The 23,931-nt window shown below is 35.6% G+C and overlaps 1 protein-coding gene across 8 annotated transcripts in view; it reads left to right on the top strand.

Annotated features, from left to right (window-relative positions):
* Positions 1-23,931, top strand: part of KIF13A (kinesin family member 13A) — a 231,933-nt gene that overhangs the window by 102,096 nt on the left and 105,906 nt on the right. For all 8 annotated transcript variants that reach the window (XM_007487901.3, XM_056823484.1, XM_007487900.3 and 5 more), the window contains exon 5: positions 23,602-23,694. In XM_007487901.3, the coding sequence (XP_007487963.2) occupies positions 23,602-23,694 (93 nt within the window). The remainder of the gene's footprint in view (positions 1-23,601; positions 23,695-23,931) is intronic.

Below are 23,931 nucleotides of genomic sequence, written 5' to 3'. Positions count from 1 at the left end.
CAGCCAGAAACTCTGGAAATAATCAGGGTTACACAAGACTGGTGGCTTCTCCATTAAAGGGGCAAAGGACTTGAAATATAATATTCTAGAAGGAACTATTATTACAGCTATGAATAACCTACCCAGCAAAACAATATAATTCTTCAGGAGGAAAAAATTGATATATAATTAAATAGCGGACTTTCAAGCATTCCTGATGAAAAGAGATGAATAGAAAAATGTGATTTTTAAGACAGCACTCAAGGAAAGCATAAAAAGATAAACATGAAAGAGTAATAATCAGTAATAATCAGGGTCTCAATAAAGTTAAAATGTTTTCATTTTTATATGGGAAGATGATACATGTAACTCCTAAGAGCTTTATTGTTATTAGGGCAATTAAAAGTTTTCACAGATGCAGGAAATGGATGTGAGTTGATTATGTTGGTATGATCTCCAATAAAATGAAGGAGTAATAAAGAAGTAAAAACTGGGAAAAGGAGGAAAGAAGAAGTTGAATGGGGGAAATTTTTTCATGTAGATGAGAAACATAAGGAAAAACTTTTATAGTAGGAGAGCAGATGGAGAAGATGTAGCAGGCAGTGTTTGAACATCACTCTCATTGGAATTTGTTCAAAGAGGGAAAAATATATGTGTATGTGTGTATGTGCAGGGACACACACACACAAACTCAGTTGTGTGTAGAAATGTAATTTACCAAATAGGGAGCTAATTGGATAAGAGAAGAAGGGGTGATAAATGGGATCTTTTTCTTAAGGGAGGCAGTGGTTAGAAAAAAAATAGGCTTTTGAGGGGAGACAGCATAAATAGAGAAGAAACAGAAGAAGTAGATTATAATGTTATCGGGGTAAGAAGGCTGCCAGGTACAGTGATTTTCCTGAATGAAAAGATTTTGGTCAGTCATGGAAAAAAAGAAATGTAGAGAATATAGTAGCAGTGCTCACGGAAGACTGAAGGAATAAATAGCTAACCTTCTTTTTTCATTAAGATATTTGCCATTATTAATGTAGAGTTTCTTTTCACAATAGTCTTTTGACTTCTAATCCTTTATGTAGCAATTTCATTTCCTTACTGGTATGCTTTTTATTCTGTCTTAAAGGAGTTTATAACCTGCCAACCAGCTGTGTGGCCCTGGTCAAATCACTTAATTCTCTGAGCCTCAGTTTCCTCATCTGTTAATCACAAGGTAGATTACATCTAAAGTCCCTTCCAGTTTTAAATTTATTGGATCTCCAAGTTAAATAATAACCCTGTTGGGTAGGAAATAGGAGTATAGGTCCTTTTTCTTTGAAAATTAAATTAGATTTTAAATTTGTGTGTAGCTAGCTGATGTTGACTTAAATAAGCACCTTTTTCTGAGATAGCCAAAAACTCTGTTTCTTTCCTCAGACCTTATTTTGGAAGTGTGTAACTCGTATCGCTTCATTAATCTCCTGAACATGTTATCAAAAACAATTTTGCACATCACAGTAGTCAAATATTAGGACTACATTGCTGTTTTCTGTTAAATCAGCCTTTCCTTAAGACAAGAAGTAAGGGGTCAGTAAGTGATTCAGTGGACTGAGAGCCAGGTCTAGAAATGGGAGGTCCTAGGTTCAAATCTGGCCTCAGACACTTCCTAGCTATGTGATGCTGGGCAAGTCACTTCACCCCCATTGCCTAGCCCATACCACTTTTCTGCCTTGGAACCAAAACAAAGTATTGATTCTAAGAAGGAAGGTACAGGTTAAAAAAAAAAAAAGCAGGCATTTGTTTCTATGAAGTGAGCTAAGATTTGGAGTTTGTTTTTTTTTTTGTCATTTGTCTATTTGATTCCACTTAAATTTGAAATATCATTGAAAACTACTGACAATAGTAGAAAGATGCTTTATCTTTAAAATAATGGATTTATATAAAAACTACCAGCAGGTGCATCATAGATCAGTCAACAAGCACTTATCATGTTCTTGCATGTACTAGGCACTCTGCTAAGCTCTTGGAGTAAAAAGAAGTTTTTTTCTTTCAAGGGACTCACTATATAATTGTGAAGCCTACAAATATGAAGGCAAAGCATCTGGAGAACTTTACAGTAAGGATCAAAAAAGAGGGAAAAGCAGGAATGATATCATGTGAGAGCATCCTACATCCTGCTGAAACAGGCTATGCCCCAACTAAGCTCCTCTCCCTTTTTATAAGAATAACTAGATGAATTAGAGCAATTATATATAATATAGTTTCTTCGGGTTTCATTTGAGTCCCTCATATCTTTGTGGTTTTTTTTTTACATTTTGTAAATTTAAATTGATTTGTTTGCAATATTAAAATACCCAAGTAACTCCCTCCTTTCCCCTTCCCTCATTAGAGAAGACCTCATTAGATAAAGAGATATATGTATGTATAAAACTATGTCTTGCTTATTTCTGTTTATTGGTTCTCTGGAGGTGGATGTATAGAAGTCATTCTTCAAGTAATATTTCTGTTACTGGGTTCACTCTTCATAATTTCATATAGGTCTTCCCATGGTGTTTTTTTTTTAATTAATCTGATCATCATTTCTTACTGGGCAGTAGTATTCCATCACAGTCATATGCTACAATGTGTTTAGCCATTCCCCTCAATTTCCAGTTCTTTGCCACCACAAAGAGAGATGATATATATATATTGTAGAATGTATAGGTTCTTTACTTTTCCCCTTATCATTTTAGGAAATAAACCAAAAAATAGAATTGCTGGGCAAAAAGATATACATAGTTTTATAACTCTTAGGCCAAAACTCCAGATTATTCTCCAAAATGGCTAGATTAGCTCACAGTTCCATCAATAGTATATCCTTGTGAAGGAGACAGAAAAAATGAGCTGTAGGATTATATACAGTAAAATGGGTTAGAGGAATTGAAAGACCACACTCAAAAAAATGCTTGGTAAAGAATGGATTATCCCATGGAAGGAAGTCTCTGTTGTTCTGGTATAATCTTTAGTCTAGTTATATTTAGCATTTTAAATAATGGCTTGGATGAAGATATAGATATGGGATGGTGAACCTTTTAGAGGGGTAGGTGATGTGAGAAATGTTCTTAGGCACCCCGGCCCCGCTTTTCTCTGGCTCTCTTGTAATAAACTCTGGCAAACTCTGTGCAGGGGCAACCATGCACATGCCCACAGAGAGCATTCTGGGTGTCCTCTTTGGCACATGTGCCTTAGACTTGACACCATGCATATAGATGATATACTTATCAAGTTAGTGGGTGAACATTTAGCTTGTAGAAAGAAATTCTTCTTTAGGTATGTCTTACAAGGTCCCTTGTCACTAGAATTTTGTGAGTTTGTGACTTGTAACAGTTATCTTCTACATTAAAATGACTTGGAGACATGAGAAGAAACTTTTAGTGTTTAGCCTAAGGAAAACTTATGGGACATGAAAGCTATATTTAGGTATTTGGGTGCTTCTCATGTAAAATAGTTATTCTGGATGTCTACAAAAGAGAAAACCAGGAGAGGTAAGTTACAGGCAAGCAGTTTTCAACTCAGTATAAGTACTAAGTCCTAGAAATAGCTGCCTCACACCATAATTCTTTGTCTTTGTATGTGGAAGCATGGATAGATAGAAGGAAGGAAATTAGTAGCATTTATTATGCATCCAGTATGTATAAGGCACTATGTCAGGTGCTTTACAAATATTATTTCATTTGATTTTCATAACAATGCTGTTAGGTGCTATTATGGTCTCCATTTTAAAATTGAAGAAATCAAAGCAGACAGATTGATTTTTTTCAAGGTGAAACAATTATTAAGTGTCTGAGACTGAATTTGAACTCAAGCCTTCCTGACTCTATGCCCAGAACTCTGTCAGCTGTACCACCTGGCTGTGTTAAAGCAGAGGTCTGATGATTATTTGTAATCAGTGTTGTACAGGAAATGCATCTCCTGGGTAGGTGTTGAAATAGATAAAGCTAGTGAGCCATTATGGTGTAGAGAATAGTAAATTCAGTACTTTGAGCTGTCTCTGAGTCCTCTAGTCAAATCAGTCATTAAAGTCAATCAGTAAATTTATTAAGCATTGACTATGCCAGGCACTGTGCTATGTTTTGGAGATATAGAAAAAAGGCAAAAAAATTAGTCCTACCCTCAAAGAACTCACATTCTAACAGGGGGAGACAACATACAAATAAATATGTATAAATAAGCTATATGTAGGTACAATAGAAAATAAAATAATAGCAGGAAGACACTATAGTTAAGAGGAATTATTTTGGGTGCTATTTGAAGGAAGCCAGGGGTGTCAGGAGGCAGAGATGGGGAGGGAGAGAATTCTAATTAAGTATTACACCCAAAGGAAATGCCTATAGCTGATATAGAAGATAGCTAAAGGAGTGTCATTTGAGAAAAAGTTAGGAGACCAGTGTCACTGGTTTGAAGAGTATTTGTTAGGGAGTAAAGTGTAAGAAAACGGGAAAGGTAGGAGGAGGCTAGGTTATGAAGGGTTTTGAATGTCCAAACAGAAGTTTTTATTTTTGATCCCGGAGGCTATAGGGAGCCTCTGATTTTGGAGGGTGGGGTTAGGGGTCTAAAAGACAGTGTAATGGCTAGGTTGTACCTGGTGCTTTAGGAGAATCACTCTGGTGATTGAAGATTGAAGAAAGGCTGTATTGAAGGGGTGGGGGAGAACTTGACTCCAAGGCCCTTTGTACCAAACTACCTTTCACCTTCAGTTAAGATTTATCAAGCAAAAGTAGAGTATAAATCAAGGTACACAAGATGAAATGGGCTGAGAATATAAAACAATTAAAGACATCATTTTTTATAAGAAGGAACTCACGTGGTATTTAAATGGAAAAGAAAAAGTGGATAAAAACATTGAAATTTATACATCATTTTATTCATGAGACATACCTGAGATCTGCACTTTTACTCCATCAAGAAGTGAAACTTTATGTCTAAGAACATTATTTTTAGTACTAAACTATATGCATAAAAGAGAATCTATTGTTGCCCCCTCTCTTTTACTTTGTAAGCCAGGGGTAGAGGGAATTCCTATAAATTTGTGAAGTACTCAATAAATTATAATTCCAGAATTTGCATATTAATCTCAGTAATTTACAAATAATATTTAACAATGAACCCTCTTTAGGGTATTTCTTTTTCACTTCTAAACAAGGCTAATAGTGAGAAAGTTTGGGTTTGTTCTGTACTTGGCAGATTTACTGGGTCCAAGAAGGGAAATACTTAGTGTAGAAGTCAGATTTGGGGCATGACTCAACACAAACAAGGAAGAGGAGTATCTGGTTCAGACTAGGTTTAGACAAGCCCCACAACTCACTAACCTTTTGGAATAATCCAGTGGATTTGTGGGTCTTGAAAAGCAAACAAATTGGTTCACACATGGCAATAGAATGAGAGAGGGCTAAGTAAAGCTAACAAAAAATTGTCATTCTGAAAATCAAGACTCTTCCCCCCATCCCCCAAAGACTGACTCACTGACATCAGAGTTTCTTATTACAACCAACTGTAGAAACTTGTATAAAGAAGCCAGGTCAATGGAACCTGAGAAAATGACACGCATCCTGCTGGGTCTATCTGGGTTTGTGCACATTGGGTGAAGGTTGACATACAGAACCATTTTCCAAGCTTGCTTTCAAATCCTATCAATGTTTTAGTATTTCTGTATCATATTTTCCAAACCACATGTGGTGATTCACTCAGAAAACTTGTTCAGTCTATTAACAGGCTCAAGGTTGGAGTCACGTTCTGTTGTGAATCTGTGGTTCTTGTCCTTTGGTGGCCTGGCTGATTCACCAAGGCTAGGAGACTCCAACTTCTCTCTTCTACCATCTCTCCCCCTCCTCCCCAGTATTAGGGTCAACTATTGAATTAAAATCTCACCTGGGTCAACTTCTTGGCTGACTAAAGCAAGGTTGAAATTGCTGAGAAAAGTGTTTTCACATCAATTAGTCACCCAACAAAGCAATTATTTGAAAGTGTAAATATAATTAATATTTATTCTTTTTAGAGGATCTGCTTACAGATGACTCAGTTGCTGAAATGCATTATTTTTCCTTTGATAAAATAGGAGAGTTTAATGTTATCATCTCTACACTGTATTATATATCATTTATATCTTTTAGAGTAGAATTAAAGCAAACTCCAAATCTCACATAGTTATTCAACATTATATGGTGCTTTTGACAAGAAAAGAATGCTCATAGTACTCTTTGTGGCTATATTAAAATTTTGATCACTTCATATTTTTTCTTAAGTGCAGATCCTATTATTTCAGTATAAGAAAATTTCCCAACCTTGCTGTGAAGGTTAATTTATGAGGGGGTTTGGAAGTAGGGCAGGGAGAGGTGCACATAATTTTTATTATTATATAATCCACAGGATTTCATGTAACCTCCTTACAAATGACACCCCTTCTATATAGTCAACTTGGATTCACAGTAATAGAGCACTGGGCTTGGAATCAAGAAGTTAAATCCAGCTTCAGACTCTTACTAGTTGTGTGACCTTGAACAAGTCACTGAATCTTAGACTGAGTTCCTTCACTTGTTAAATGGGGCTAATAACATCTATCTCACAGCATCCCTGTAAAGATCAAATGAGATGATATTTATAAAGCACTTGATATGGTGCCTGACACATAGCAGACACTACATAAGTGCTTATTCCCTTCCACCCTCCCTATTTAGCTAGTACAATGCACAATGAATCACACTAAATAATTTGTTATATATTTATATATATCAGGAAGTACTGTGATATAAGGTTGCTCTTTTTATTTGTATAATTGTGTACTGCATAGTAATAAAGCAATACAAGATTATCATGCTGATAGACAGCTTGTATCTTTCCTGTTTTATTGTTAATGGACATAATGGGATTTAAACAATGCTTGGGCATCACTGGCATGCCTAAAGTATGGGTATCTGCACACCTATACATACATATGTCATTTTCCCTATGTACATGTAGATAAATGACATCATGCTAGATTTTGCAAAGGGCAGAAGCTTGCTGTAAGGTATCATCAACAGATTTCTTAAGGTTCTAATTCCATAAGCTTCCTATCCTTGAACTCAATGATAATCACCTTTGAAAAATCTAAAACTGTATATTCCACCCCAGAGAATTGCCAAAATAACAAAAACAAAGGAGGTTTTAGAGCTCCCTCATTGTAATTTATAGAGAAGCCTCAGAGAGAGCAAGTTACTTGTCTAAGTTCACACAAATAAACTAGGTGGTGGGCAGAACCAGGTCTATAGCCTACAACTCCTGATCCCAAGGCCAGTGTTTTTTACTATCCACAACACTGTCTCTCCTAAAGTGTATAGAACTAACTATAAAACTATCTTTAGCATATCTTTAATGAAAATTCTCTAGCAAAAGTTCTTACTCTATTTTTGTTTTTTGTTTTACTAACAATATAGACATAATCAGATTGCATAGTAATAGGCCCGTGAGCTCCCTCCAAAATTCTTCCAAGCACCCCTAGAAATTGCACCATAAATGTAATGCATTGCTGGTGGAGTTGTGAATTGATCCAACCATTCTGGAGGACAAATTGGAACTATGCCCAAAGGGCGCTAAAAGACTGTCTGCCCTTTGATCCAGCCATAGCACTGCTGGGTTTGTATCCCAAAGAGATAATAAGGAAAAATACATGTACAAGAATATTCATAGCTGAGCTCTTTGTGGTGGCAAAAAAATGGAAAATGAGGGGATGCCCTTCAATTGGGGAATGGCTGAACAAATTGTGGTATCTGTCAGTGATGGAATACTATTATGCTCAAAGGAATGCATTGGAATGACCTCTAGGAATTGATGCAGAGTGAGAGGAGCAGAATTAGAACATTGTACACAGAGATTGATAACACTGTGGCACAATCGAATGTAATGGACTTCTCCATTAGTGGCAATGAAGTGATCCTGAAGAATTCAGAGGGATCTATGAGAAAGAACACTATCCACATTCAGAGGAAAAACTGTGGAAGTAGAAACACAGAAGAAAAACAACTGCTTAATCACATGGTTTGAGGGGATATGATTGGGGATATAATATAGACTCTAAATGAGCATCCTAATGCAAACATCAACAACATGGAAATAGATTCTGATTAAGGACACTTGTAATACCCAGTGGAATTGCATGTCAGCTACAGAAGGATTGGGGGAGGGGAGGGAGGGAAAGAATATGATTCTTGTAACCAAGGAATAATGTTCTAAATTGACTAAATTAAAAAAAAGAAAGAAAGAAAGAAGAGAAAAGAAAAGAAAAGAAAATGTACCATACCAATCCTGATTAGGAAATCCCAGGGGAAAAAAATCAGTCATTTGTGCAGCCCAGATTTCATAGAATGGCAGAAAGGTCAATGGACATTAAGATGAATACTTCAGGGGTGTATTTCAGTACCCAAGGACTTTACCAGAAGGTAAGATATGGCCTCATCATCTAGAGGTAATCTTTTCCATAATGTAACAGGTACAAAGTGGCAGATTTATCACCTACCACCCGATCAGCTTCCCAATTGGCTGTTAGTCCCTAATGTCTAGCATCAATCTGCTATCCCTAGGAACTTAGAATAATGCAATATTCATATCCAACAAAAAGCAGCAACAAAATGGGCTCAGATTTTCTTTCCAGAAGTCCTCAGAGCTGGACCCTAACATTAAACAGCAATATAAAATAAACAATCATATTTTTCACTACCAGATATCAAATTTCAGTCCCCATCAGGCTTTTTTTCCCTCTTAATCATTTTGTGCAATCTTTTTTCCTCTCATTTTTTTCCCTCTCCTTCAAGAGTTCAGAAAGCAGCTGAGGGAGTCTCCACTAACTCATCATCAATGATGCCATTATTCTTTAAGGCTAATAAATGTCAGTTTCAGGAAGTACTTACTTCCCCTCTTACTTCCTGGTATTTCCTATCACTGAATTAATGCTTTCATCTTAGAGTTTTTCTATTCTCAGTTAAAGCTGATGAGTGTTTTTTTGTTTGAAATTAGTTTTTTAAAAAGAGTAAACACAAAACTCAAAGCAATTTAGTATTGAAAGCAGTGATACAACCTAGAAGAAAATAACCCCTTGAAGACAAAGCAACATGTAATTTTTAGATGTTATCGTAGAATAATTAGCTGTCTTAGGAATTTTACCAAGTTTCATTACACCTCACATAGGTAGTATATATTCTTAAATAAAGTTTGAAAATAGTATGCAGAAAAATTAAAAACAAATAAGGAAGCACATAAATTAAATTCCCATGGAAATTAAAATAACACATATATAACACTTCCAACATGATTTGGCCTACATTTCATTGTCAACATAAACAGCAAATTTACCACACATCAGTAACATATTAGAGTTTAATTTTTATGTTACTTAAGAGTTTATGCCTTTCTACATTTTCACATTTGGTTTCTTCCTCCTTCCTGCTTAAGACATTCTATAAGTAGAGGTAGGAAACTTGAAATTTTTTTTTCTGAGTATAGTAAGTATTTTGCATAATAAAATGGTACATAGTTATTACAGGATAATTTAAAACTAAAATTATTTTCAACATATATATGATATATGTATTTGTACAGCACATAACTTAAAAAATAATAACTAGTTCAGTATACTTGAGGAAACTGAGACCCAGATTTATGAAATATTCCCTCAAGGTCATTTGAGTAGTCCTTTCCAAATCTTAAAACTGTGATCTTTTGAACCCACACCATCATGAAATGACCTATTACTAAATATTCTTTTCCTTTGGTACAATTGCCTCCATAACCATAATAGATCTAAATTTGTACATCTGTACAACACATTGAGTATGATACACTCCCTTAGCATTTCTACAGATCCGAATCCTCTTAATAAGATACAAAGTGTATAAAATTCAAGTGCATTCCCTAAATTTTTTTTTACTAAGAGAATTGTACCTTCATGATTCACTGATCATATTTCTCTTGGTGTGCTCTGTGGCTGCCATTTTTCCTGTTTTAAGGACTACACGATCTAGGTCATAGACTTGATTCCTGACCGAAAATGTGCTTTGGTGTGGCAATAAATGTCCCTTTTTCTTCTGAGTTCTATCTAAGAATCATTTTCCTTGCCCCCTATCTCATTCATTTCGTGAGTTGACACTCATAATTCTGTTTTCCTTGTTTCCATTATACTTTAAAAAAATATTTCCTATCACTTTAAAAATTATCTTCAGGAGGTACTATATTCCAAAGACTGACTACCAGATTCAGCCTATAAATTATTGCTATATTGTGTAAACTATGACATTAATTCAAAGTACAACAAAGTTGTACATATAGGTTTGGATAAGACTTACTAACATCCACATGATATTATTTTTTAATACAATTAAATTCATGGATGTTATTGCCTGTATTATTGAATTGATAAATCTAAAATTCCGTAATTTTTTTGATTCTACATTATTTATTTTTTATGTTTGTTGTTTACCTTTAAATTTCCTGGAATTTGCTTTCCTCCCTACACTAGAGAAGGCATCACTTGAGAAAAAAATAGATGGATACATAAAGTACGTCTTTTTAAAATCTTTACTTTGCATCTTAGAATCAATACTGTGTATTGGTTCCAAGGCAGAAGAAAGTTAAGGGCTAGGCAATGGGGGCGTTAAGTGACTTACCAAGGGTCACATAGCTGGAAAGTGTCAGAGACCAAGTTTGAATCCAGGACCTCCTGTCTCTAGGCATGGCTTTTAATCCATTGATCCACCTATCTGTCCCCTAAACTATGTCATAAGTATTTCTTTTTATCAATTCTTTCTCTGGAGGTAGACAAGTTATTCTTCAAACATTAATTCCATAGCTGTATATAATATTCTCTTGGTTCTACTTATTTCGCTTTTCATCATTTCATGTATGTCTTTTTTTAATTAACCTGCTCATCATTTCTTATAGTACAGTAGTGTTCCATCAAAATCATATACCATGACTTATTCAGCCATTCCCCAAATGATGAACATCCCCTCATTTTTTATTTTATGCTACCATAAAGAAAGCTACTGTAAATAATTTAGAATGTACAGGTTCTCTTCCTTTCCCCCAGATCACTTGGAAAACAGACTCAAGAATGGTACTGCTGGGTCAAAGAGTTTACATATTTTTTATAACTCTCTGGACATAATTCCACCCATAATTTTATTTTTTTTTAAATTTTATTTAATTAGTCAATTTAGAATATTTTCTCCTGGTTTCAAGAATCATTCCTCTCCCCTCACCCCCTCCTGTACCCGGCACGCAATTCCACTGGATTTTACATGTCTGATTAAAACTTGTTTCCATATTATTGACGTTTGCACTAGGATGATCATTTAGAGTCTCCATTCCCAATCATATCTCATCAACCCATGTGGTCAAGCAGTTGTTTTTCTTCTGTGTTTCTATTCCCACAGCTTTTCCTCTGAATTCCTCACAGCATTATAAAGGCAGAGTCTTAGCCAAACAGTCCACATTTTTGTCTCTGCTGTTTTTTGACAACACCATTTGGAGAACTTTAAAAATTTTTATTGTTGTTTCTTTAAGCCAGCATCTAACTACACGTACATGGCACAGTGGATAGATCACTAGGCCTGGAATCAGGCAGATTTGAGTTTAAATCTAGCCTCATATATTTACCAGCTGGGTGACACTAGGCAAGTCACTTAGTTCTGTTTGGTTCCATTGAATGATGATAGTAATAACACCCATCTCCCAGGTGGTTGTGAGAATCAAATAAGATAATATTTGTAAAGATCTTAGCAGAGCGCCTACTCCATAGTAAGCACTTAAAAAATGTCTATTCCTTCCTGCCTACAATACATACATTCAAGGGTATGCTGGCAAATGTTTAACAGCCAGTTCTTGAAAGTGAAATATAAAATAATGTAATTATTTTTTAAAACTTTTAAATTTATTATGCATCATTAATACTTTCTTAATCATTTCCCTAAATCTAAGGCTAAATAATCAACAAAATAATATCAGGCTATGGTTTATAACATTTTTTACTTTATGAGTTATAAATGTACATACTCAAGTCACACCTCACCCCATCTCCTCCCTCACTCAGTAAATAAACTCTAGTGACTATCATCTTCAGGGTCAGATATAAACACATCTGTCTATTATGCAAAGCCCATTATAACCTAGGCCACCCCTTACCTTTCTAGTTTTTTCATACATTAAAGTTCCTTCTTCAATCCAATGGCACTGGACTCCTCCTAGTTCTTTCAACAAGACTCCATCTCTCAGCATTTTCTGTTTTTCCCATGTCTGGAATGGTCTCTCCTCTCTACCTACTGGTTTCCCTAGCTTCCTTCAAGTCCCAACTAAAATCCTGCCTTCTACAGGAATCTTTTCTAACCCTCTCAAATCTAGGGCTGCCCTCTGTTATCCTCCTTATCCTGTGAATAACTTTGATTGTGCATATTTCTTTATTTATTGTACCTCCCCATCTCCCAACCCCCTTTTTGAGGATAGGGACTCTTGCTTTCTTGGTACTCTCAATGCTTAGTATAGGGCCTGGCACATAGTAGTAGGCATAAAGGACCTAATAGATGTTTGTTGCCTGATAGCTGTTGACATGCTAGTTTTGATATTGGATAAGTTTCTTAACATATCAGTGCTCTGAAGACAATTCTCTAGACTAAAGATGTAGGATAATTGTTAATCTTCATTAGGAGACAGTTTCATCAGTGGTAAATCCATATGCTGGCAAAAACAGTGGTGCAACTGAAACAAACCCACACACTAAAATAAACTCAAAGCCTAAGCAAACAATAACAAAACTGAGTGATTCCATCCCAGCTTCCTTTCCACCTTTCTATTTTCCTACTTTGGTGCTTCCTGAATGTAGTCTTGGTGTGGAGGGAAGACTGTCTTGGTTACCTCTCCCAGTAGGCAGAATGTAAGTAGTTTTGAGTCCATTATTTGTCTCAGTAGGGAGGTGTTTTACACCAGTGAGGCAGCCCAAGGGTATTAGTTTTTAAAAGAGCTATATCAAACATGATTCAAAGTTGAATGACTCAGAGCTAAGACTGTGCTTGCAAAAATTTCAAGGCATTAAGTTCCCTTCTTACTGTTTTGCCAGTGTCTTATGAGTAACTGTACCAAAGTCTTGCTTAAGCCATTGCTATAAGGTTCTGTCCATAAAGCTACAGGAGGGCCAATAATAAACCCTATGCCGGAAATTAGCATTATGGTCACGGTTATTAACATGTGAGGCCAAAGTTGCTTTGTGGCTTCACTGTAGCTGGGCACTGTGGGAGCTTGCATCTGCAAAATGGCCATGGGCCACACAACCCAGGCCAAAGAAAGGCATCTCTTCTAATTTTTTTGGCATCTGCTGTGCTGAAAAGCCGCAGGCCTGTTGGCCCTGCCAGTGATCTGGCTTTTCTCAGTTTGTATAGGGGTAGAAACAAATACTCATAGATCCTTCTGTTATTAACAAAATTAGTCCCCGCAGGACTTCTGAATTCTGTCTCAAAAGCTAGCATGCTTCTCCCCATCCCCACGCCATTCCCCACAAAATTGCATTCTATCTATATTTATCCATTCAGCTGGAAGCATTTAGGTTGGAGATATTACATCTTTTATAATGCCCACCTATGAATTGTCTAAACTCTTAAAATGTGAAATGTATTTCCAGCTTTCTCACTTGTCCAATAGAAATGACATATGTTGTGGGTCTGTTTCTACAACTAATTGGCAGAAGTCACTATTCCCAATGTTTAAAATGCTGGAAGTTATATAAGAAACCATCAGACTTTGGGGTCAACTGGGAGCCTATTATGAAAGGAAAAGAAATTCTGATATTTAACACCTTTTTTATATCACAAAATATAAAGCATAGTAGGTGAGATTTATGGCTCACAAGTTAAGATTAAGGAGATGATCTATAGCTCATGGAAGGGAAGATCTGAGTAACAGTATAATCGTTTCCTTTGTTACTTATAGATGGCAGTAATCTACTAAGGGTTATTCAGATTGAAAAGGAAGCTGGACACAACCAATGAATCTATATATCAGCATGAAGAATAAGGGAAATTGGGGGCAGCTGGGTAGCTCAGTGGATTGAGAACCAGGCCTAGAGACAGGAGGTCCTGGGTTCAAATCTGGCCTCAGACACTTCTCAGCTGTGTGACACTGGGCAAGTCACTTAACCCACATTGCCTAGCCCTTACCACTCTTCTGCCTTGGAACCAAAACACAGTATTGACTCCAAGATGGAAGGTAAGGGTTTTTTAAAAAGGGGGGTGGGGGGATTGAGAGGAAAGATGAAACTTTCAGTCTTGGATTCATCTATTATTTTATGTGGTTTTTGTTATTGTGACTTGTATATCTTTCTGGCATCTTCTATCTTGGGGTTTTTTATCAATCTTTGTGAGACAAAAAAAAAATTAGATTTCCATAAGATAAAGAAAATCCAAATTTATTGGCATCTTCTCCCCAGCACCACCACGCTTAATCTCATTTGCATTTTGAGAAAGAGTATAGAAACAGTTTTCTCAGCAAAAAGGTATGTGTTTGGCACACCTTGTTACAGAAAATGATTCATAGTGTTTGTCTCAGCTTGTTTGAATTTGGAAGTTGAACCTCTAAGGTAAGAGAATAATGACCTCAGTTACTGAAACTTTTATGTCCTCAAAGGACTTTTTTTTTTCAAACAAGGTTTGAGTTTTACTGTTGTAAATATTAATTTATTCTAAAGCTGCCTTGCATAATACTATGTAGATTTCATTTTCTATTCATCTCTTTATGAATTGTACTAGGTCTTTGTGTGCCATTTAGGCACTTGGACTAATAGAAAGGGATATGTTTCAAGGTGTACTTAATCATGATTTGTAAGATTAGTGCCCCCAAATATTGGAGCATATACTGATAAAAGCTTATTGAATGTCCTCATTCACAAATAAGGAAACAGGCTTACAGAGGTGTAATAGCTTGCCTTCTGTGGATTAAAGTTTTCCAAAGACTACAATTATTTTTTTAAAAACCTGTCAAAACTCCTTTTATAATTAAGTGTCTCTCAGTTAACATATACCCCCATTATCAAAGGAAATTGGCTTAGATGTTATAGGATCATATATTTAGAACTGGAATGAAGCTCAGAAACAACTACAGTGTTCTCATTTTACAAATGTGAAAAATGAAGTCTGGAGAGTTTAAATGACACCTTATAATCACTTATATAGGAAGTGATAGAGATAGGATTTGAATCCAAATTCTTGAACTCCAAAAGCCACTTTACTATAGTAAATTGATTCTTTATTAGGATTACTTTCAAGGGATTCAGTTATGGTTTATACTTAGATATTTAATTTTTCTTTCTTTGTGTTCCTACTCTAATAGCAGTTTCTAAAGTTCTGGATCCTGCACTTCTGTCCAGTCCCATAATAGTTTGAAATCATAGTGCCAAAGATAATGTTTGTCAACACTGGTTTTTACCAGTGCCTGGCACATTCAATCAAGCAATCATTTATCAAACTCCAGTTATGTGCCAGGGATATTATGTTAATCACTGAAAATACAAAGACAAGTAACATAGTCCTTGCTCTCAAATAGTTCACATTCTTATGGGGACAATATAACTTTTTACAGGACCATATCAGATTTATGCAAAATCAATATGAAGTGTTTTAGAAAGGCATTAGCAACTGGGTAAAAGAAACCTAATCAATCTGATGATATTATAGAAAGTGAGCAGCTCTATTATCATCCTTTTCCCTTGTAATTTCTATGAAAACAAAAAAGAAAAGGGGTACTAATTCTTGGCATTAGATTGGAAGCATTAAGTGAAGAAGATTAAGTCAAAGGACTTACAGTTTATAATTCTGAGAGCCTAACAGCATGTTGCTGCTGTTAACTGCATTAATGTAATTTGGGGAAAGAACAAATTATGGGATCTAACATAAAGAACTAGAGATCTGAGGAGAGGTTCATAATAGTGGTGCTAGAGATTTGGAAGTTATGTACAAAGAAGCCATAAATGAAGCCAAAGGAATAGATGAGATCACTTAAGAGAAAGGTATAAAATGGGAAGAGAGAAAGTGATTGCATATAAAGAAAGTCTCAAGAAACATTCCTATTTAAGAGATGAGTTGACCATTAGGATGCAAGAGGAGATAAAATGAGGAGAGGAAAACCTTCAGAAAACAAACATGGAGGCCAGGAAAATGAAATTGACAAAGAAGAGATGGTCCAAAGTTTCACATACCACAAGGAATTCAAGGAGATTGAGGGCACAAAAAGTCCTTTGGATTTGTCAGTAAAGAGATTCTAAATGACCCTGGGAAAGGCCCATTAACTAGTTTCCTGTGGAAGAAAACTGTTGCTAGAAGTTAAAGAGTGAATGGGCAATAAGAACTGGAGGCTGCAAGTATATAGTATTCTTTCTAGAAGTTTGTGAGTGAAGGGGGCAGAAACTCATAGAAAGATAGCATGAAGAAATAGCAGAGTTGAAGGAAAGGTTTTTTGGTTTGTTTTGTACTTTAAGAAGTAGCTCATAAAGGAGGAGAGATTGAACATGTATAAGAGAGGTAGAGAGAGGGACATGATTTATGGAACCAGATTGTGAAGGATGTAAAAAGGGATAGAATTAAAGGTGCAGGTAGAAGATATAAGGAAGAGAAACCTTCTTCCTAGACTAGGGGAGGTTTCTGCACATGTCTGCTTGAGAGCCAAATATGGACCACCTCTTTATTTTTGTAAGGTAGGCAATCTAAGAATTTTTCTCTACATTTTTTAATATAAGGAAACTTTTTAAAAATGTAAGTCATTCTTAAGCTTGCTGGTCATACAAAAACAGAAGGCAACCCATCAGTTGCAAGTTTATGTACCATTATCTTATACAAAAAGGAAGGAGGGAATATTCACAAACATTTACAATTTGGTGTGTCCACAGCTCTTAAGTGCTGGGAGAGATACAAAGTTTATATAACATAACAGCTAGACCCTGGCTTCATTGAATTTTCCACCTAGTAGAAAAATATGTTAACAAAGACAAAAAAGTAGAGAAGTTAAATAGATGCATTAGAGAGCTCTAAAATGCTAAGTAATGTCTATGAAGAAAGGTTCGAATTTACATGAGGTGAGTTGATAGAGTTTAAAGAAGGCATCTGAGGTGCAGAAAACAAAAAAAGCATGCAGATGGGAAAATATAGTAATTGTTTATGGAACAGAAAATACCTTAGTGCAACTGAAGCTTAGTATATATACTTACGGCAATAATACTAGGCAAGGCTACAATCTTAGGGTTGATAATAGCCTTGAATGTCAAACAAAAGAATTTAAACTTCACCTATTAGGGAAAAGGGAACAATGTGCAATTTTTTCTGACCCCAAAAATGGCATGACCAGATCTATTTTTAAAAAATATTTATTAATAGAATTTATTTCCACGTACCTGAACCTCTCCCCACCCCACATCATTGAAGGCCTTATCCAGCAAAGGGATATTTATATTTAGATTATGTCTTTTGTATTTCCATTTTTCAGTTCATTCTCTGGGGGTGAACATTCAGAAGTTATTCTTTAAGTATTAAATGTGTAGCTATATGTAATGTTCTATTCATTTCACTTTGTTATCTTTCCAAGTTTAAAAAAAAATTAAATCTACTCATTTTTTTTTGGAGCAGACCAGAACTATTCTTAAAAGAGATTATTCTGGGATTTGTATAAGGAACAAAACTATTATAATAATTCAGATGGGTATTAATGGGGACCTGACCTCAAAATGGAAGTTCTGGAAATGTTATGGGGTTCAGATGTGTACCCCTGGGGTTCGGGAAGGATACTTTTTGCAAGAATGCAAGACTCCAAAACTTAGCTAAAAAAAAAACAAAAAGAGAAATTTATTAATTTAGAAAATAATGTTGACAATGGCCAGGAGGATAGCAAGATGGGGAGCAGTTCCTTGGGAGGACAGCATGAATGGAAAGGCTGTTCCCCTTGAGGACAGCATGGATGGAAAAGCTATCCTCCAGATGACATCAGTTCTGGGGCTTTTATACTCTTTGGAACAGATGCTATGTCATGGTGTGGATGTGACTCTAGCTTGGTAAACCCTCTGGCATTTGGTGGGGTGGGGTGGTCATCTGACTGGGGTCTGCCTGGAGGCATCAAGATTCATCTCTGTCCATCTTAAATCTAGAGGTCTATCAAAGAGGATAAACATCTCAGGACCCTGGGGGGAGAGGGGTCATTGGGTGTTCAGAGTCAAGAGGATGCAAAGGCAAGGGAGTTTCCCTGATAATAGTTCGCCTGGGTTTCTGGGGGTACAGTGCCCATGTCAGAAGTAACACCAATCAGAGGAGGAAACTGCAGGGATAGAGAGTTCTTCAAGGTAACAGGGCTCCTGGAGAGTAGCAGAGAAATCTGAAGAGTCAAGAGTGGAGCTGGGAAAGGAGAGCAGAAGACAATAAATTCCATTTTTGACATGTTGAATTTAAAGTACTAGTGGAAAATAGAGGTATAGATGGTCTATAGACATATAGACTAAGAATAATTTGCCAACATTTGGATTAGAGTGGATTTGAGATAGTTGATGTTGAATGGCCCTGGTCTTAGGAAGATAGGTTTTTTTATTGTTCTGTTTAAAGACAGTGTTCTAAATTGTTTGATAGAACATGATACATAGATTTATTTATGTTTTTAAAATGGACTTGTGAAATGAATTGTCCATCTACTATAACCCCTTTCCTATACTTACATACATAATGACAAATGAACTCAAGGGGTTGCAATCCAGTTGCATGTCATAGTTTTCAATAAGCATTCTCACTTTGTTTTTTGTTTTTTTGTTTTTTTGTTAGGATTTCTTTTGCATTAACCATGGATCTCATTAACAAGGTGTTCCATTAATAATTCTACCTATATGATATGCAAATAATTGTATTAACTGATATAAGCATAATTTATAGCAGAGTTAATACAGTACATGTACAGTACAGTGTAAGAATAATGTCTACTGCAAGGGAAGAATGATCTTTTTGTTTAACAGTATGTTCAATCATTAATGTATACTGTAGACTCATTCATGACACTTAGTCATGTCTTTCTGGTTCACCATGCCAGATTGTTACTATAGCCATGCATCAGCATTAACAAATGGTAAATTATTTCTGTGTTTACATATATGTTCTCAATCTGATGATTTATTTATTTGGCTAAATCTATTGTACTCTTCTTGAATATTTTAGCATTTCATAAGGGTGTTAAAAATCTATATCTGTTCTTGGAACAAAGTGTAAACTCAAATACAATTTATCACTTTGTCAGTCTTAACAATTTTTAAAATACATATTCCAGTAGATCCTGTTGAGAGGAATTTTCTGATAAACTGTGCATTGGGTTGAGAATAAATTGCCATTCAATAACCATATATTAAAAGAGTTTACAGTGTGGCTGGTGTTAACTGGGAAAAAACACAGAACTATCAAATAGTTAAAAATCCCTCTTTAATGAAGGGGAAAAGGGCTTCAATACAATAGTAGGCCTCGATCCAGAGCTACATGCCACACGACTGCACAGAGTCCGAGGATTTTACTCTGGCTGATCTGGACACTGACCGCTGGGAAAGCCAATTATACTTTTCCAAGGAGCTATTGAAGTTGGGGAGCTTAAATACCTTTCATGGTAAAACTTGGGGGCTGAGGGTGAGAGGGACAGTTGATTGAATTTACAAAGCTAAAAAGGAAAATGTGGAGTTCCTGACCTGAATAACAGTGAGGGGCTGATGCTTCCCTATGGACACCATAGGGAAAGATCCAGCTATGGGCAGTGCCACCTTGGTAAAGGACTTTAGCCTAGGGGGAGAAACCATTGGGACAAAAGGGATACTTAACATCTTAAAGTCTATTGTTAGTATGAGATCTGTGAAGGACTTTCCCTCAGGGAGGAAACTCTCCCGTGGTCTAACCTGAGGTTTTGACCTCCAAACTGAATAAACTGGGGATCACCAAATCCCTCTAAACTACAAGTTTGGCATCTTCTAGATTCCATGTTGACACAGGTATCATGTAAGGTAGTGTGAATACAAAGACAAAATTGAGTCTTGACCCTGAAGGAACTTACATTCTATCTGAGAAGACGTGTACACAAAAAAGTATATACAAAGTTAATGCAAAATGATTTTGCTGGAGGTGTCTCTAGCAGCAAAGGAGATCAGAACTAGCCTCATCTTTTAGGTAGCACTTGAACAGAAGGAAGAATCACAAAAAGCAATGGATGGAAATTAGAAAGTAGCCAATTTGTACATGATGTAAGGAAAAAACTTCCTAACAATCTAGGCTATTTAAAAGCAGAATGGATTACTTTGGGAATCCATGATTGGCACTGATGTAGCATCACCAGGAAAATATTAGTGTTAAAAGAATAGTCTCCTGTGGCAGTGGATAGTTTAGAATTATTGAGATGAATGGACCATTTCCTAAACATAATCAGGCCTATTCCCCTGTTCAATCTGGGACCCAATTCTCTGTTCATCTACTATAACCCTTTTCCTCTATATACATTAGTACTGACAAACGAACTCAAGGGGTTACCAATCCAACTTCATTTCATATTTTGGACAGTGAACATTCCCATTTTGTTTTCCTGGTTAGGCTGATTTCTTTTGCATTAACTATGGATTTTGTTGAGAAGGTGCTATAATTGATTGATCCACTAATTAGACTTCTTATGTTGTATGCAAGTTATAAATGATTATTTGTTCATTTAAATACTTTTCTAGACTTTTAGGAATTTTTTGGTGTCTAATAATTAATGTTCCTGCATGTATTTGAAATTCATAAAATTGTACATGTTTAAATCAGTCTAACATTTAGACTTCTTATTGATTCAGATCAATGTTATTTTTAAATCTAAATTTATAGCATTTAATTGTTTTAATACTCATTCTCATCCAACTAATTTCTCTCAAAATGGAAAGGGCACACAACTGCTTATTTCACATATAAAATTCTCTGTTCAAAAGTATCAATTATAATGTTGGGAATTTTATTTAAATATCATGCCATTGTTATCATTTTAACCTCTAACTCTCAGTTCCCATCATTCAAGAAGCACCACATGTTGTTTGCTTTTGAGAGAACTGCTAAAATTACAGGAGGATAAGTATCCTCTCTTATTCTAACCTACTTAAAACATCCACTGGTCATTAATTAATACCAAAAAAAATTGATACTTGATAACGTTAATTCAAGTCATTTCTGTAACTCTTCCTCTGAAGTACCAAGTCATGTTTCATCATTAGTTCCCTAGAATCACCCATGGTCATTGAATTGAACATAGTTTTGTTTTTTTTTTAAATAAAACCCTTACTTTCCGTCTTGGAGTCAATAGTGTATATTGGCTCCAAGGCAGAAGAGTGTTAAGGGCTAGGCAATGGGGGACAAGTGACTTCCCCAGGGTCACACAGCTGGGAAGTATCTGAGGTCAGATTCGAACCTAGGACCTCCAGTCTCTAGGCCTGACTCTCAATCCACTGAGCCACCCAGCTGCCCCCTGAACATATTTCTTACAGTTTTCAAAGTGGTTTGTTTTTTATAGTGTTGTCATTGTATAAATTGTTCTCTTGCTTCTGCTCTTTTTATTTTTCATCAGTTTATAAAAGCCCTCAAATTTATTCATATTTTTAGTATTGATAATAGTATAAATTATTCTTCTGTTTCTTCTCCCTTCACTCATCATTGGTTCATATGACTTTCCATGCATGGCTCTTTAAAAGCATTTATTTCCACATTTCTTACCTGACAATAGTACTATACATTCATATATATCACAGCTTATTCAGTCATTGGTCAATCAATGAGCATACCCTTGATTTCTAGGAGGTTTTGGCCACTACAAAAAAGTGGCTATAGCTATTTTTGTACATAAAGGAAATTGTTTTCTTTCTTTTATCTATTTGAGGTATAGGCCTAGTAGTGGCATAATTAGATAAAAGAATCCACAGTTACTATTAATTAGCGTTTAGTGTATAATTCTAAATTGCCTTTTAGAATGCTTTTAATCCCTCACAGATCTATTAACCATGTACCTTTTTCCCACCCCTCTTCCAACAATTCAGTCAGTAAATACTTATTGAATCAATATACTTTTATGTTCCTGGTATTTATCTTTTTTCCTTTTTTGTCTTCTTTGCAACATTGACTGCTATAAGGTAGAATCTCAGAAAATTGCTTTAATTTACATTTCTCTAATAAGTAGTTATTTGGAGCACTTATTTATAATATGGCTATAGAGATCCTGAGTTTCTTCTCTTGAGAACTGACTCTTCACATCTTTAGACCATTTGTCAATTGGGGAATATCTTTTATCCTTCAAAATTTGAATTAATTCCTTTTTTTTCTTGGAAATGAGGCCTTTATTACAGAAACTTACTGCAAAGATATTTTCTTCAAAGATTCTAAATCTATACACCCCGTTGTTTTCCTTTTAAATATGACTTTGTGTGACTTGTTTGTGCAAAAACCCTTTAACTTTATGGGATCAAAATTATCCATTTTATCTACTGTGATCTTTTGTGTTACTTGGTCATGAACTATTTTCTCATCCATACCTTCTATAAGAAGTTTTTCCAACCCTTCCCTTCCTTAAATTCTTATTTATCATGTATATAGCTTGTTTGTACATATTTGTTTACTTGTTGTTATCTCCTTCATTAGTTTATGAGAGTTTTGAGGGCTCCGACTGTCTTTTGCCTCTTGTACCCCTAGCACTTAGCACAGAGCCTAACACATAGTAGATTCTTAATGTTTATTAACTTCCTCACTGACTGATGGAGAGTAATGAAATCAAGGCTACATCCCCTAAGCAGATATACATATTGTTGATATTGCTCTTCCTTCCATCCCCCATCCCAAACACAAGTCAGTCCTACTTCTATTATGCAGCTGGGTGGTGCAGTGGTTAGAACACTAATATTGGGAGTCAGGAAGACATGAGTTCAAACCCCTTCTCAAATACTTTCTAGCTCTATGTCCCTTGGCAAGTCACCTAACTTGTCTGCCTCAGTTCCATCATCTGTAAAATGTGGATAATAACAGCAACAGTATCTCAGAGGACTATTGTGAGGAATAAATGAGGTAACACGAACAAAGCTCTATATAGGGTGTCCCAAGATTTTGGGGCCATTCTGTATAAATGCTAGCTATTATTATCAGCATCAGGAGCTTGTCATCCAATTTCTCAAGCCATCTTGGTATTTGACTCATGTAATTTTAGCCACTACCTTGCTTCTGTTTCTCTTTACTTTAATCCTTACTCCCAAACTCAACCCTGTGCCTTCTTCCTCTTGATTGTGATTTTCCATAAGGTGAATAACTTACTGATGGACAGCACTACCCTGCCTTTTTTACTTCATCTCCTTCTCTTCAACAAGGGATGCCCTTTATTGCTGTAGTCTAGCTATTAGTATTATCTCAGCACCTCTCCTGCTCTTCTTCCTCTCAGCATTTCTGTGTTGACATTCCTATGACTTCTCTTGTACCTGTAATTCACACTGTTCAAAGGTAATGTTTTTTCTTTGTAGTCAGAAATGTTTTTACATATGTAAGAGAATATTGTTCATGTTTTGAGAGAGTTGGTTATTACTTAATTGCATAATCTCCATTTTTACAGGTCAGGAAGAAGTTTTCAAATGCCTTGGAGAAGGAATTCTTGAAAAGGCCTTTCAGGGATACAATGCATGTATTTTTGCCTATGGGCAGACAGGTAAGAATTTTTATTTTGTAATCCAACATAATAATTATTTAGTTTCAGCAATGTATAAAAATAATGCCTTGGTTATCAGCAAATGCTATAAATCAGAGCTTGATTTAATGTTTTGATAATTATCTAGATGTAATAAAACGTTAACAATGCAAATTAAACATAAAAATGTGTTATACATGTATTTTTTTTTTGGAGAGACAGTTGATAAATATTTAGCAGCATACTCCTGGCTAGGAG

Source organism: Monodelphis domestica, chromosome 3 (assembly GCF_027887165.1).
Source record: "Monodelphis domestica isolate mMonDom1 chromosome 3, mMonDom1.pri, whole genome shotgun sequence".
Lineage (NCBI taxonomy): Eukaryota > Metazoa > Chordata > Mammalia > Didelphimorphia > Didelphidae > Monodelphis > Monodelphis domestica.
Note: the sequence above shows the minus strand (reverse complement) of the source record. Positions and strands in the feature narration are given on the sequence as shown.